We start from the raw sequence: 14,015 nt of genomic DNA, 5'->3' as shown, positions 1-14,015 counted from the left end.
TTTTATTCAGACTTGTTAAAGATATAGATGAGATAATATTTTTCTACTGTATTAACAGTTATGTGTAGTAATTATAAAAAAGAGAAATACTAATATTATACTTATAATAAAGATGCTTGACAGTACTTGTAGTAAAGATATTTATAGTAGAGATACTTAATTTTACTGTTATTATTAATCTTATAGTTCTTAAGAATAGTGAACTTGATCTTTTTAAAGATAATATAGATCTTCTTTTTATATTTTTTATTATTATTATATAGGCGCAACGCCAGCTGGAGGATAGACTCTATCTGGATATTATAATTTGAAGAAATATAGTTATTCTTGAGCTTAGATACTACTGATTAGGAAAGATATTCTTTCTGTATATTTTATAGATTATGGTTTATTATATAGAGAAAATAAAGATACTTTGAGAAGTGTTAGGATATGCTACTAAATTACTCTGGACTGGAATAACTAATCTAAGTTTAATAAATATAGAAAAGGATTCTTTTTAAGCAGAAGTAGATAGTTGATTGTGTCTTGTCTAGAGTTATTTAATGGAAGACAGTAGAAGCATCTTTGTTATCTCTTAATCAGGAAGGTATGCTGCATCTGTTATCATTTTGGGATAACACATTCCCATGAATGAGAGCTACCATCGCCCAAATAAAGACGATTCCGGAGAATTTCGGACATACAAAAAGAGAGCGAAATAAAACGAAGAGCGGGAATATACCCAATAAGAATAGCAAGTACGATACTTTGCATGTTGCTGATTCTGAAGTGATATGATGATTGATATATATACAAACTGTTTAATGGTAATTTACTAGTCGGGCTCTGAATAACCTCGGTAAAACCTACTCAGCCGCACACACTATGGAACACAATGCATATACTAGGTGGGGCAGCTGAACTGGGAATATCCTCATACTCTCCTTGGGATATAATAAAGCTTTAGATAAAGATGTTAATACTTTACAGTACAAGATCTTTACATAGTTATCCATGTGAGGCATCACGATAAAGAACTTTATACGTGTTGATTTTATAAGCAGAATACATTTAATCTAGCCTGATTCAGAAAACAGAACTAAATCTGGCTAGTGTATAATACAGGCCAATGCAAACTTCTGACCACTGTAGTATTGCCGACTATCACCGGCGCTAGTGGCGGATAATCCCATGTTAGAACCCTCAACCCCGCTGCTTGTCTGCAGATACTTGCTTCCCATAACTCTCCTCAGCGGCCACTGACTGACCCCAATTGCTCCATAGCAATGAATCATGCATATCTTGAGGCTGAGGGATCTTCAGTGCCTTCTGCAAACCCCGATCACCTTTCTAAATGACTAGTTCAAAGCACAAGTGGCTCTCTACTTGTCGCTATTCACGTAGTTTTGTAAAATACCAACCAAGTCGGAATGATTCCTTTGAACGAGACTTGCTATGTTGTACATTTTTCAAGCAGAAGCGCCTGCTTCTGATCTCACAGAAATTTAGGAAGCAACAAGAAATTACGGATTATTTTGGGAGACCAGCGAGTGCGAAGCAGCGTACGGATGCTAACAAGTCTAACCGAGTGTGTTCTTCAGCACCAGAATACCTGGGTTGCTAGCCACAGGAACCCCTGTCCATGTAACATTGTTATCGGGTCCGGGGGTGGATCGTGATCCACCGAGCGATGCTGCTGTGGGAAAAGTGAGCCTCTCGTACTACATAGATTGATGCAAGATTGTGATTCAACTTGCATCTAAAGTTGCCACGATTCTTCGGTATACCACGATGATGTAATTATCACGACGAGAAAAAGAAATGTTCATGCGGAACTTCTGAACTTGCTGACCAAGAGCTAAGGTATATGAAGCCCCTGCTCTCCTAATATTTTGAGCTATCAACTCAACCAAATATCTCAAAACAGTACACTCCTCATGAACGCATTACACAAGAACACCGAGGTCAAACCTCCCACCAACAATCATGAAGTTTCTCTCTACCCTCGTCGCCAGCACTCTGGCCCTGGCAGTCTCAGTTCAAGCTACCGACTGCACCAAAGGCATGAAGTACTGCAGTGGTGTCTTGCGAGACATCGGTAAGTTGTTCCCGTTATAAGCTCATTTTAATCAACATCTGTTAATACAGTCGACCTTGTTTAGACTACGCGAAATATTCCACCCTTATTCCGCAGGCTATAAAAGCGGCCGGCTGGGGTGATGGTGCCCCCCATCTCCAACTTATTTCTGTTTGCATGTGGCAGTGGTGGATCGATCACAGTTGACAGATTTTGCGCTTTTGGTTGTAACAATGCAGGTGCTGGTTACAATGATTTCTGTACTCTCTGAGTACGTCTCGTAAGGGCCTTCGGCGCGGCATCGTTTCTGTCATGGTGGTGGTGGTGGTGATGATGATGATGATGATGGTGTGGTAGCAGATAGACTCATTGTTGCCCTGTTGTGAGTGTTATGTTGTCTTTCGGCATAGTGTGCTTGGAGACAATGCCAAGATGTCAAATCATGCTGTACTTAGGCCTCTTTTATCAGAATGCCTGTTAGCATCAGGCACTATGCATATGGTAATTAAGCAGCCGTGTAGAGCAGAGAAGCAATTCTTTGTCAACTATATTTCACCTTTTGTCAATCATCGGGCCGTCTTACGCGAAAGCAGCAGTTTAGCTCACAAAGAATTGGTTGATACAAACATCACGTGACTTGGCGAATTGCAAGCAGATGTGCACTGAGATGAAGCAGCGGGAAGTCCCATAGAGGTGAGATACTCAAATTGAAGCATCTCCTGAGAATATATGTGCACTGCATATTGTGAATTATAAACTATAAAAATGGTGAGCCAGAGAGTGGATAGTGACTGCACCGTAGCTAGAAATAATATGTTCGATAGCCCCGGACTCTGCCTATGAGTATCAAAGTTGCATAAAATTCCATCTTCTTAGCTGGGGAAGTCTCCAACTTCTTCATCTAATGAATCAAGCCTTACACCATCGCGCTTTCGGCTATGGGCCGAATTTGTGGAGCCGCGTTCACTAGTTATCGATAATTTGCCATGGATCTTATGTGTTATCACCGAAGCCGAGGCAGCTCCTCAAGGTCCGGGCTATGTATTGATGAGAGAGCGCATCTAGTAATAGCTAATGCTCCACCAACATTTTTACTGCTTATTGGTCGCTTTTATTAGCTCGAGGAGCGGGGTTGATGCCCCTAGAACGAAAGGGGTATAAAGTACATCTTTGACTAATACCCTATCTCCTATGATATCAGATCATTGATGGTAGAAACCTTTATTCTGGCATGCCGACTGGGTCACCAAACTAGGAATGGATCTGCTCGTCTTCATACTTTCAAAATCTTGTCTATTCTGCAAAAGCACACACGGCGTCAAGGCGTGATGTATAGCTAAGTGCATAATGAAACACACCCTGTGAGGCTTATTTAGAATTCTGCTCCGACAAACCCATCAGAGCAGTGGATGCAGGCGAGGGCACAAATAAGCACAACAACGCAATTAACTGCGGAGAAAGTCTCGCTACGAGAATGTCTTTTCGCGACTCTTCTGAGGGCATTTGATGAGAAGGATGGCTTCTATAGAGTATGTTTCGTGGACATACTGGTAAGCCTATTCTCCAGAAGATTTATATTCCTGCTAACAGACTTGTCAGATTGATAAAGGCTTTACTTCTCAAGCGATTTGAAAGTTGCTACGTTGAAACCTTGACTAGATGTGTATAGGCTGCCTGTTGACTCTTCCGAAAATCCTATCGCTAGACTTCTCGCTAGTTCTTTGGAAATATGCAGTCCAAGTTAGACAAAATAAGCAGAGCAGTCTCCACTTTGGTACGGCGGCTCGGGCCCAGAATACTCAGACTTGAAGGACCGTATGAGAGCAGGCACACCCATTGTTCGAGTAGAGTTCCATGGGGTAGAGAAATGTGCTCCCCATTGTTATCGAAAATAGCGGGTGCAACTGATAGATATCGGATACCCCCAGAAGGGGCGCCTGGTGACAAAGAGCAACAAGGGATAGCGGTTGTTTGTCGCAGTGGCTCCTAAGGGCCAGCAGTTGGAATGTGACTGTGTTCGGGTAAAGGATTTCAAGATACCTCTGCTTATGGGTCATGCTAGAACGACCTAGTTTCATGTTAGACAAGATCACTAGGTCAGATCACCTTTGTCACCATATTTGTTGCCTTTTCACCCCTCCAGCCAAGTAACGGAGATGGCAACGATCAACCAGCGCTTTGACCCTACATCTCCCCCATCTGACTTCCCACGTTGTCAATGTCAAATCTTATCATCCGAAACACCCTTTCAGATATAATCAATGCCACGTAACTTGTAGTCTGTATTTAATCCAAATCCCGGCATTTCCGTTCAAGCTGAGCAAACTAACGCCACCCAAGGGGGAGGGCTGAATACCGGCCTCCCTGCCACCAATGGCATGTCCAGGGATAATAATACCGAGGCCGTTGTTCCACTTCAGCTGCAGTAGCTTAGTGCGCTATCACGATGGTGGCGCATCTGCACCCCTTCCAACCAATCCCTTTCTGCAGGATTTTGTTGGAATATGCAGCAGCAGGAACTACTAGCTGCTGGTGTCCCCGATTTCCCCGCCCGGTTGCCCTGCTTTGCCTCCAGCTTCAGCCATCGCTGCAGACACATGTTCTCAATGCTTCTCCCACATCGTAGTCCTTTTCTATTCTTTCTCACTGGCTTTCATAGCTTTGGACTGCAACCATGTTGTCCATAGTTAGCCTTCTGGTCGGATTCGCGTCCATCTACTTTCTCTATGTCTTTCTTGGACCTAAGAAGGCATCCGCACCACTGCCCCCAGGGCCTCCTCCAAAGCCCATTATTGGCAATATTAAAGACCTTCCGCCGCCCGGTTCTAAGGACTGGCAGCATTGGTTGGATCATAAGGAGAAATATGGTATCTTTCTCATCGATCATTCCCTAGAAGTGGCATCATTGATTATACTAACATTATACTTCAGGTCCAATCAGCTCCATCACTGTCTTCGGACAGACTCTTGTTGTCCTGAATGATCCCGACATGGCCCTGGAGATGTTGGAAAAGCGTTCTGCAAAACACTCTTCCCGACCCCATCTTCCCATCGCAGAGTTGTATGTTCCACTGATTAATCTACCCTTCAGTAGCAACAAAGGCGACTAATCTTCACACCAAGGTCCGGATGGGACAAGACACTTGGTCTTCTCCCCTACAACAACCGGTTTCGCGCCTACCGAAAAGCCACGTACCGCGAACTCGGTCCGGCCAACGTAGCAGGTAAATTCGATGGGATCATCGATAAAGAAGTTACTCGGTTCCTTCTGCGCGTGATACAATCACCGAATAACTTGGTTGATCATCTTCGCAAGTAGGTTTCCACCCTGCAAAAAGTTGCTATATGTCTAATGATACCATAGAGAGTCTGGTGCGATCATCCTGCGGATCGGATACGGATATACCATTGAGCCACATGCGAGAGATCCCCTGGTTGACCTGGTCGACAAGGCTATGGACGACTTCTCTCAAGTCGTTCTCCCAGGTGCTTGGCTGGTTAATTTTCGTTCCTTTCCGTTAGTCTGCCAGTATCCCTTGAATGACTTAGACGTTAACTTTCGCAGTAAAATACCTCCCCACCTGGTTCCCTGGAGGAAAGGAAAACCAGACAGCCAAGGAATACAAGGACAGACTGTCCATCATGCACGACAAGACATACGACTTCGTAAAGAGCCAAATGGCAAAGGGTACACATCAGCCATCGTATGTCTCCAGTCTGCTTGAAAAAGACACTGTTCTTCCTGGCTCGGAAGAGGAAATCGTAGCCAAGTACTCTGCTGGAGCTTTATACGGGGGTGGTGCTGATACGGTGCGTCTCGATCCTCCCAAAAATCACCATACCTCCGCTAACCACGCATAGACTGTCTCCGCTTTATCGTGCTTCTTCATGGCCATGGCCCTCAACCCGACCGTTCAGAAGAAGGCGCAAGAAGAAATCGATCGGGTCGTAGGGACTTCCCGACTGCCCGACCTCTCCGACCAGAATAACCTCCCCTACGTCAACGCCGTATTCCAAGAAGTGTTCAGATGGCACCCCGTCACCCCCCTCAGCGTAACCCACGCCTCTAGTGAGGAAGACATCTTCAACGGCTATCTTATTCCCAAGGGCGCCATCATTGTTCCCAACGTCTGGTACGCATCCTCCCGTCCTTGTTCCTATTCTCTCAACCAATACCTAACAAAGACCAGGGCCTTCACCCACGATCCTACCAACTACCACAACCCCGAAGCATTCAACCCCGATCGGTTCCTCGGCGCAACCCCCGAGCCAGACCCCCGACTATACGCCTTCGGATTCGGCCGCCGCATTTGTCCCGGTCGCTTGCTCGCCGAGAAGAGCATTTTTCTCACTGTGGCACGGGCACTGGCGGTACTGGATATTAGAAAGAAGGTACAAGATGGTAAGGAAGTGCCTATTCGGGTGGAGTTCTCCTCAGGGACCATTAGCCATCCTGTTCCGTTCGAGGTGGATCTGAAGCCGAGGAGTAAGGGGCATGAGGAGTTAGTAAGGGCGGTGGAGAGGGAGTTTCCGTGGGAGACGAGTCATGCGAAGGAGTTGGGGATTTGAGAATATGCAGAAATGGAATGCTAGAGGGAGATGTTGATGTTGGTATGTGGCGAAGTGTGTGAGGAACATTTTGTCTGCTTGAACAGTGAGATACACAACGCGTCGAGTAGGTTCGGATCAACGCGATCAGGACTGCCAAGACGGTCAGTATACATGAATAAATAAACACGATCACGTCTATTTGAAGCTAAGTAGAACGCGTTTGCTGTACCCTGTTGCACGCATAATGCAACCATAAACAAGATAAATAATTCAAAAGCAGTACCTGCTTGCTGTCCCTTACACTGAGTTCCATTGGATCCGATCTCCGATTCAACGGAACGGACCGACCGGATCCATTTTCCGTGTGATCCAGTCGCAGTTATGTGGGGAAAATTATTGAAGTGCAGACGCAAGGGCTTCACTGATGAAGAATTTGTGGCTGAGAATGTTTTCTAAATTGCTACGATTAGCAGGGGATCTAGATGTTGATGTTGTAAGAATGTGTGAAGGAGGTTAGGGTAGAAGGAAGAAAGAAGAGACTTAGCCATAGGAGCCAGGTAGGCCGGGCGGGAAAAAAAAGAAATGCCTCCACGCGGGATTGAACCACGGACCTCTTGATAACCGTAAAGGATACAAGTCAAGCGCTCTACCACTGAGCTATAAAGGCGATTCTTATAAATTTGGCGCAGGGTAAATGTCTATGTAGGGGAGGGAGACTGGTACCTGTTATTCGACTGGTCGGTCTTTCATGAACATATCTACGGATGGAATCGTGTCACATTGTCTTTACAAAAGAATCATGAGTTGATTGTTAGAGTATACCACAGCAGAAATCTACACCTAGTACTGTGCTAGTCTAGTCCCGGTGCCTAGGCGTCCGAGGGCTTAGTCTCACTACCTCGAAGGATCGCAATGTCATGCTCCAAATATAGATAGATGAGTAACCATCAGCTATGGTGAATGTCAGGCGACCATGACAAACACCGAATAACTGAAAGGCTCCACATACTCCTTAATATGACTCCATCCAACACACAGTAGGTGATGCGTCGGCTACGGAGCTACTAATAGCCCGGATATGTCGCATTCAATAGCGTCAATTCGTCTGTGCTGATACCTGCTAGGCTTAAAGCAGTGACTGACAAGTAAACTGGACTTAATACATCATGACATCTTGTCCACCCTGCACCCAGGGTCCAGAGACAGCACAAGAGAGCCTCTTACCCGTCAGCTTACTAGGGTCCCCGGCTGGCTGCCTTGCATATAAGCCAGGTCATATGAGGAGCCCCAACATATGACTTAGCATAAAATAAGCTTTGAATCAAGCTCATTGTAATAGTGTAAGATACTTGATGGCGTCGCACAAGAAGTCACACTGGTCTTTGGAAAGTTACATACCTCGTTCTTTTTCTCCTGTGTAGAAATATATCTTCTTGTCACCACTCCAAGGAAGTTAGTAATACCTAGGATCCAACATGCTAGAGTATACGCAGTCTCGCTTAGATCGACTTATTTATTATTTTCATATTTTCACTCTTATTTAGATACATCACGTATCCCTAATGTTGGAATACTGCCGTGTACCCAGAGCCTTTTATACTATCACTCTTATTGGTCGCAAAAACGCATGGGAGGCCTGATGTCTCAGAGCCGTGGCGGAGCCCTACCAACGATATGCCGCGACTCTATTCAAAATGGCTGACTGAGGTGCCTAAAAAAAGCAAGTAGTACAACATGAGGTGCCCTGTCTAGTTCTCGTGCATTAGTTGTTCTATTTGTAGTGGCAGCGTCTGTAAATATATAAAGACTCATTCTCCCGACCGATGTCAAGTTTCATCTTTACTTACTAACTTCTCCAGAACCCACAACATTTGAATTCTTCTTCCGATAATTATTAACTACCTATCCACCATGAAATCCATCCTCTCCCTCGTCCTCTACACAGCTACTGCCCTAGCCCAGGGCATCTACATCGAGTCCCCCGCCGCCGGCACGGAGCTGAAAGCCGGAGAAACAATAACCGTGCAGATCGGCCGTCCGGTACGTTCAGCCCACTCTCCACAACTACATCATACCTACTCCCTCACTCATGCTTTCCTTCTTGGAATAGGGCTTCCCCGAAAACATCGCCGAAATCGGTATCGCCATCGGCATCGAATCCTGCTCCGGGTCCTCAGGATGCACCGCCCCCGACTCTGCTATTGGAAATCTCCTATACAGCGGTCCCTATGATCCACAGTCTAATGGACCTCCCTACCCGTATGAGAACTTCACTGTCACGGTGCCAGATGTGACAGGGCCGGCTCAGATCGGGGTTGTTAGGCCGTATTTGGTTGGGGTAAGTTCAATTACTATTGATTTGTTAGGAGGGTTTGATGGTGACTTGCTGATGCGTGTAGCTTTCGTATGAGTTTGTTGTGGGGACGGCGGTGACGAATGTTACGATTGTTTAAGGGTGGAGGGGTGGGGTGGGTTTGTGGTAGACGATAGATGGTTGGGGTGGTGGTAGGTGGGAAGGAAAACAATACTGCCTATTTCTAAAACATTGTAGTATTGTCCCGCGTTGTTCTATCATAGAAGAATGAAGTAAGTAGGTACACGTGCTGACCAGCACAACCTATCCAACACATCTTATTTCAATCAATCCGGCATGTCTAGGCTGTACACGCTGCTCAGCGTGAATGAAGCCTTGTGCGGCACTTGGACCTGCCGCAGAAGTGTATATATTTTGATCGAAAGTGAATTATGAAATGGAAGAAAGAAAAAGACCAGAAGATCAAGACAGAACAGAGAGAAAAAAGAAAACATAACCACAAGTGAAGATAACCTGGTTTTGCAGGAGTTGAAGGATATTCTTTCTCCTGGGGTTCTGTCAGCATATCATACATCTCTCAATGCATCTGGATCAAACCAAACGAAGTAAATTCGGCCGGATTGAGCCCCAATTATAAGAGAATTCTCCCGAGTTGCCCATGCATCGTCAAATACGTTGTTTCGGTATTCCGGAGGCAACCAAATACTCTTTCTATTGTTAAGAATAACCCAGTCGTCCTCAACAGAGATCTTGCATTTGGCGGACATGTCTTGTTTTGTAGGATTGGTGCGAAGTATACTTCCAATGCGAGGATCGTAGATGCCACCAGTCTGTTCAGGGTGTCCTGTTTGTGTATTCCATACTCGAAATGTAGTTTGCCCAAAATTGGTAGCCAGAACTTGGTTTTCCGCAAAGAAATAGACCAGACATAGCATTTCACTACCATGGTCGAATTTCCATTTCTGTTGCCCGTTCTCGGTATCCCATACTCTGACTGTCCGATCAGATGAACTAGAGGCGAGTAGCTTGCTGCCTGGAGAGAAGGCAGCTGCTGTCACTTCGTCGTGGTGGCCTTTGAGGCTTCGCACCAATCTCCCATTCTCTGCACCCCATAATTTGACTGTGGAATCCAAAGAGTATGTTGCCACCAGCCGACCATCTGGTGAAAGTATCACACCTTCTATTGGCTCTGAGTGATAATCCATGCTTGGCTCCTCCCTCCCCTGGGCCACCTTCCATAGCTTGACTGTATTATCATATGACCCCGATGCCACCAACTGGCCATCAGGTGAGAAGGCAACAGTTGTAGCATGGTTAACATGACCCTTCAGTGTTTGTTCTAGCGTTCCAGATTTTGTACTCCACAGTTGAACGGAGTTTTGCAATGGACCTGCAGAGATGAGATTGCTATCCGGGGAAAACACGGTCAAATCAAGCACATGTTCGTCATGAATTGTGTGCTTGATATTCCAAGTCGCAGTGTCCCACAGTGTGATAATTCTATCATCTGAGGTACAGGCCAACATCCGGTCGTCAAGGGAAAATGCCACATTCGTGATCTTGCCCAAGTGAGCGAGCTCGTGCACTATAGTATCGGTCTCTATATTCACCAAAACCACTGTATTAGGAGCATAGGCGCGTATTGTAGCTGCTACCAATGCCTGACCGTTTAAAGAAATGGCCGTGGGCGCGAGCGATGACGTTGAGCCCGAGGGTCGCCATTCCCACCTAAGTCTCCACGTCCCCTTCTCCCACACCTTCACAACACCATTGAACGATGCAGACCCCAATAGCTGGTTATTCAGAGAGAACATCAGATGAGCGATGTCACCAGATTGCTCGAGTCTTCCTGTTTCCCGCCATGTGATTGTATTCCATAGCCTGATACTACCATCACTTAACCCAGAAGCTAGTAGCTTGTTGTCTGGTGAAAACGCCACAGCTCTAACCCAACTCGGATGATCAAGTATCTTTTGTAGATTCCCTGTGAACGAGTCCCAGACTTTAACCATTTTATCTGAAGAGCCCGATGCCACCAGCTGTCCATCTGTAGAGAATGCAACAGAGCACACCCGATCTGAATGCTCAAGTGTTTGGAGCAGTGCACCCCATTCTATATCAGCGCCAACTGTTCGTAGGATCCATTTGCAGACTTTCTTTTGGAATATGCACCTGATGATACTTCTCTCCGGCGAGAATATAAGACAGGAGACATAGAGCTGAAGAGGCGCTGCGGTCGCAATTGGCAGATTCTGCAAGATAAATCTTTCGGCGTCCATTAGAAATTCCAACAGTACCGGCACGTTCTCAGTCTGGTTAAATATTAGTATAAGTACAGGCTCGCTCATACCCACTGGCTTACTTCTGCATTGGATTTCAATTGACCGACAAGCCTCACAATATCGGGAAACAGCCCCAGCAAACCCATTGCCTCTAGCCAGTGAAGGAAGTGTGTGTTGAAGAACGAAAGGATATCCTCCATGTCTGTGAACGTGCAGCCACTTTGAACCAGATGATAGACCCAGTAGCGACATGCATACCGAACACAATTTAAAGGGTCTGGATTGGGGATTTGCACATCTTCTATCGCAATCCCGTAATGAGACACGCCATATATGTTTTGTTTCAAGTTCTTTCTCAAACCATGGAGGGCTCTTTTATACATTTGGTGATGAAGCGTGGCCGAAGAGACATTGTAGAGTCTTCGATAATGCTTTTGCAGATAATCTTGCGCTGATTGATGGACCAGGTACACGGTATTGTTTCGAATGGTCAGAAAGGAACGACATTCCTGGACGACTGCTTCCGCTGTATCCTCACCTTCTGGAAGTTCTGCGAGAATTTCAATCTCGGACAAGGCCAGGGGATCTCTGGCAATCATAGCAGCCATGAGGACATTCCTGCAGCATGAAGACATAGTTTCGGAGTTTAAATTGGCCAATCTATCGAGTAGGTAGCCATAGAGATCTTCCAAATCTTTTGGAATTTTGTCGACAATTTCGGCCCACATGAATTCATGGGCGTTAATGAGCTCTCTGCAGACTAATGACACCCAGATATAAGTATTGCTTGCTTCAGCTTTCAATTTAGCAGCTACTTCCTCGACACGATTCTTCTTACGTGCCTTATGCCTGAGCTGAACCATCTTGATATCGATATATCTGTCGATAGAGTGCGACATGTCATGTCCATCGAGCTTCAGAAGACTGTGTGTGGGCAGAGTGGGGTCCTGCACACTTGCTGGTATTTCTGGCAGTGGCCGGCTGGAGACGAGCCACTTTACATTGAGCAGCTCTTCTGCCGAGGACGCATTATCGATGAATCTAGTCAGTAATTCTCTGCTTTTCTCCTCGCATTCATCCATGGCATCAATGATAATGATGGCTCGTTTCAAAGATTTATCCTCCAGCATCTTTCTGAGGATGTCACGTAGAGTTGTGAACGCATTTTTATCCGTAAGCAGCCTGCTTGCCGAATGAAAGTATTCCTTCTGAATGTGTGAAATCAGGAGTGGTTGTTCCAGAAGCAACAGCCATATTAGACTGCGTAGAACCGCAACGCCGTTGTTGGCTTGGTCATTCGTGGCTTGACAGAAAAAAATATAGAATCAATGGACGTTCTGTATCAACAAGTCCACGAGAGATCAGATCTTTTATGATGCCGATCAAGAGCATCGTCTTTCCAGTTCCTGCCTGACCACTAACCCACAAACGTGCAGGTTTAATATTATCCCACTTGCTGAACTGTCTGTACTCATCCGTCAGAAGAATCCACGTATACAGCTCTTCTATGATGCTCTCATTTCGGGCTTGTATATCTCCGATCTCAGCACGAGGGTCAATCCAGCGGAGAGACTGCAGACAGTTGCGGTATTCGTCTAATTTTTTCTGGTGCTCACTGGCTATAGTTATCTGTCTGATCTGGTCCTTAATGTGTTCCTGGTTATAGAGAGTGAAGTCGTTTTGAAGCACCTTTTCTGCATCTTTGACAGCATTCAGGTTCCCGCTCCAATCATCCAAATCGAGAAAGCCCCGGAGCAGAACGAGAAGTTGACTTTTGTAATAGAAACAGACGCTTTTGATCTGATAGAAGAGCATTGACTCGTAGAGATCAACAATTCCAGTTTCGAGACTGTGATTCATCTCTCCCAGCGATGTATTGTTCTTGATATTCTGGTCACTCAACAGCTTGTCTACGGCTTTTGAATACCAGCTCATTCGGGAAACAACGTACGCCACTCCATCATACAGATCTGCTGCTGCTTTGGCTGGCCTGACCAAAATATAACAAGTCAACATGGATCCAGAACACGAGTTGGGTTTACTTACATCAATTGTGGAAGAAATCACTGCCCACGGAAGCGCGGTCTGTGGGATGCTTTGTAATGGAATGTCAAGAAATGCCTTTACTTGCGTTAAAACACCGGAAACATCATTCATTGTCTCCATGACATTTTTGTTATCTTCAATCCTTTTCAGGGCCCTTGCGACTATCGCTCGCATTCGTTCTTCTCCTAAATCTAAGCGAGGACCAATACCTTCACCAGCTGCATCAGAGATGGGCGTTTCGAGAAAGACCGCCAACACCAGTTTCTCGTATGCTTGCACATACTTTGCCTTCTTTGGATCTTGCAATATATTATTGTAGGCTTTGTTCCAAAGGGTATTGTGGATGGTGGTCAAACATTCTGTCGAGGTCACATTCTGGTCAGAATGATCAAGAACGTGTTCGTTCGCTTGTGGCTTTTCTTGTTGCGTGGCCCCGCTAGGAGGTACATGCCAATTCTCTTCCACAACTTTTGCAGTGTCATGATATTTAGATTCCCCTTGAGTCGGGGAAGTCGAATCATTAGTCGTGTGGGGACCTTCGGCCTGAGTGCTTTGCTTTCTCGGCTTTCCTCCTCGAAATGCTTCAAATCCCTGACGAACCCTTGCTCGAAATCCTGTCTTTATTGAAAAATACATCTTATCGTGTTCAAATTTGATGCCATAGTATAAATAATGTGGAAGCGTAGCATTTTTCGAGCTAAAAAGGTGGGCGAGACCGCAATTTCAGGGTTTCCAGCCACGCTATATCGAACCCCTGTCCGTG

At 45.6% G+C, this 14,015-nt stretch overlaps 3 protein-coding genes and 1 non-coding gene across 4 annotated transcripts; 2 read left to right on the top strand and 2 right to left on the bottom strand.

The window, feature by feature from the left end:
* Positions 1 to 4,733: 4,733 nt before the first annotated feature.
* Positions 4,734 to 6,628, top strand: BO79DRAFT_156154 (cytochrome P450; the record flags this gene model as incomplete). The annotated part of the gene is made up of 7 exons (XM_025678809.1): positions 4,734 to 4,926; positions 4,991 to 5,120; positions 5,183 to 5,374; positions 5,424 to 5,566; positions 5,625 to 5,869; positions 5,921 to 6,192; positions 6,250 to 6,628. The coding sequence occupies 7 exons, from the start codon at positions 4,734 to 4,736 to the stop codon at positions 6,626 to 6,628; spliced, it is 1,554 nt and encodes a 517-aa protein (XP_025536164.1).
* Positions 6,629 to 7,193: 565 nt separating this feature from the next.
* On the bottom strand, positions 7,194 to 7,277 carry BO79DRAFT_t200. The gene has a single exon. It is a non-coding gene; the product is annotated as a tRNA-Thr (tRNA).
* A 1,198-nt stretch (positions 7,278 to 8,475) lies between these two features.
* Positions 8,476 to 9,068, top strand: BO79DRAFT_273379 (uncharacterized protein). The gene is made up of 3 exons (XM_025687507.1): positions 8,476 to 8,650; positions 8,721 to 8,948; positions 9,010 to 9,068. The coding sequence occupies exons 1-3, from the start codon at positions 8,522 to 8,524 to the stop codon at positions 9,061 to 9,063; spliced, it is 411 nt and encodes a 136-aa protein (XP_025536163.1). The 5' UTR covers positions 8,476 to 8,521; the 3' UTR covers positions 9,064 to 9,068.
* Positions 9,069 to 9,490: 422 nt separating this feature from the next.
* Positions 9,491 to 13,889, bottom strand: BO79DRAFT_273369 (Pfs, NACHT and WD domain protein; the record flags this gene model as incomplete). Its single annotated transcript, XM_025687506.1, has 3 exons — positions 9,491 to 11,236; positions 11,287 to 12,336; positions 12,629 to 13,889. Coding segments are annotated over 3 exons (4,057 nt in total), but the record flags the coding sequence as incomplete, so codon positions are not given.
* Positions 13,890 to 14,015: the final 126 nt, after the last annotated feature.

This window comes from Aspergillus costaricaensis (assembly GCF_003184835.1).
Source record: "Aspergillus costaricaensis CBS 115574 unplaced genomic scaffold BO79scaffold_32, whole genome shotgun sequence".
NCBI classification, from domain to species: Eukaryota; Fungi; Ascomycota; class Eurotiomycetes; order Eurotiales; family Aspergillaceae; genus Aspergillus; species Aspergillus costaricensis.
This window is presented reverse-complemented; position numbering and strand designations above follow the sequence as displayed.